The sequence below is a fragment of the Colletotrichum tamarilloi genome (assembly GCF_030869305.1).
Source record: "Colletotrichum tamarilloi strain Tom-12 chromosome Unknown Scaffold_475.1, whole genome shotgun sequence".
Taxonomy (NCBI): domain Eukaryota; kingdom Fungi; phylum Ascomycota; class Sordariomycetes; order Glomerellales; family Glomerellaceae; genus Colletotrichum; species Colletotrichum tamarilloi.
In genome coordinates, this window is record NW_026849857.1 from 1 (window position 1) to 1,667 (window position 1,667).

General features: G+C 50.0%; 1 protein-coding gene across 1 annotated transcript; it reads right to left on the minus strand.

Moving 5' to 3' along the window:
* Nucleotides 1–1,321: 1,321 nt before the first annotated feature.
* On the minus strand, nucleotides 1,322–1,576 carry CTAM01_17296 (cyclopentanone 1,2-monooxygenase; the record flags this gene model as incomplete). Its single annotated transcript, XM_060533281.1, has 1 exon — nucleotides 1,322–1,576. One exon carries the CDS (start codon nucleotides 1,574–1,576, stop codon nucleotides 1,322–1,324), a length of 255 nt encoding a protein of 84 aa, XP_060372139.1.
* Between the last annotated feature and the right edge of the window lie 91 nt (nucleotides 1,577–1,667).

Genomic DNA, 1,667 nt, shown 5'->3' on the forward strand with positions numbered 1-1,667 from the left:
TCCTAAGCATCGAAGTTATCGAGACACGATCTAATCTGACCAACGAGGTGCCATTCCGCTATCAAAGAGACTATTCCGTGGTAATTTTGTTTGTCCAAGCATAATTATCGTGGGCTACTGTGGGTTAATTCACCCAGCTTGTGCATGTATGGTTTTCAGTGCCTGTTCTATGAATTCTTTAAGACTTCCATGACAGTCTATAGCTCCTCACATCCAAAGCATACGAAGGCGCATCCTATACACTCTCCGGGAACCCTTCCCAAGACCTTTCTCCAAGTCACATGGGTCTTTATGTTGATTGGTCCACTGAATATTCACAGCCGTTCGGGTGTCACTCTAACCTGGTTGAGCTTTGAGTTGCCAGGGGAGTCCCCCAAGACTTGAACAGCATAAAAGGACAGCCGTCGATCGGACTGCTGGACCTTGATCTGTTCTGTTCAGTTCTCCTTCTCGAAAAACTTCCAACGTCTTTCAGCTCTCCACAGATTCACTTCCAACCGCAACCCACCACGCCTACGAAAGTTGCCCACCCAATGGCGTGTCTCGGCCAGAAAACCCCAAATGCTTCTACCTTGGCTGACGAAATCAAGGCCATCGTCAAGGGAATATTTCCCTAGCTGAAGTCAATATGTTAAGACCCTGACACGTTTACCTAGAAGAATGCTGATATTCGCCAGTCTCGCCCTCCAAGAAAGCCGCAGGTGTCTTGACAGTTGACAACGCCCGCACTGGCGGACTTGGTCGGGACGAACCTCCTTGGTGGGAATTGCAAGGGCCGGCACCTGCAGGGCTTACCCCTAAATCCATGAGTAGCGATTTTCCATAAGATAGCGGGGCGTCTACATCGTCTCCTATATGTACAGCAATTTTCTCTTTGCATGTCGTTCAAGACTCCCAGGAATCACGTTCAAAACACGACTGCTACTCGATACAAGCGAAAGGACGAGGCATTCTGCGTGATGTGAGATCTTGGCGCTTGCCGATCAGTAGGGACACATCGACACCTCTTCGTCGTTGGGGTCCAATGGCCTTTGTTGCCAAACACGTACTGTCAGACCCAAATGGAGGTCGATAAGCTAGTCCAGACAGCCGAGCTGTTATGTCAGAGTAAAGTGCACGAACAACTTGTAGACAACATGTAGGGGAACAGAGCCTCGTTGACCACAGCTCGCCCCAGATCACCGTGTCCATGAATCCACTACAAGACATGACATACTATCATAGCGTCGCATAAAAGAATTTGGCGTATTTATAAGTATTCTGAACAGATGTATAGAAGCTCCTTTCTGCCTAACCACGGCAATCGAACCCATCCTCGATCTTAAGAAACAACGAAGTTCCCCCAGTCATGTAGAGAACGGTCACACAATTGTCTCCACGCCTGAACCCCACCAAGATAAACCAGTGGCTCGACTCTCTTTTGAGGGACGTTCGCGCCGGTCCACCACGCGGTGCTATCGCGAAAGAGGGCTGACTCAAAAGCGTCCGTTACGAGACGTTTCCAAGATCGGCAAGACTCTTCCGCTGGCTCGATGGAATATAGCTTATCCCGACGCATCCTCTCTAGGAGCCTCATCACCCAGTCAACCTGGAGCTCAATAAAAGGCGGCGCGTTGGTCTGCGTCGTCGGCCCTTGCGGCCCATACAGCACGAATGCATTGGGCATA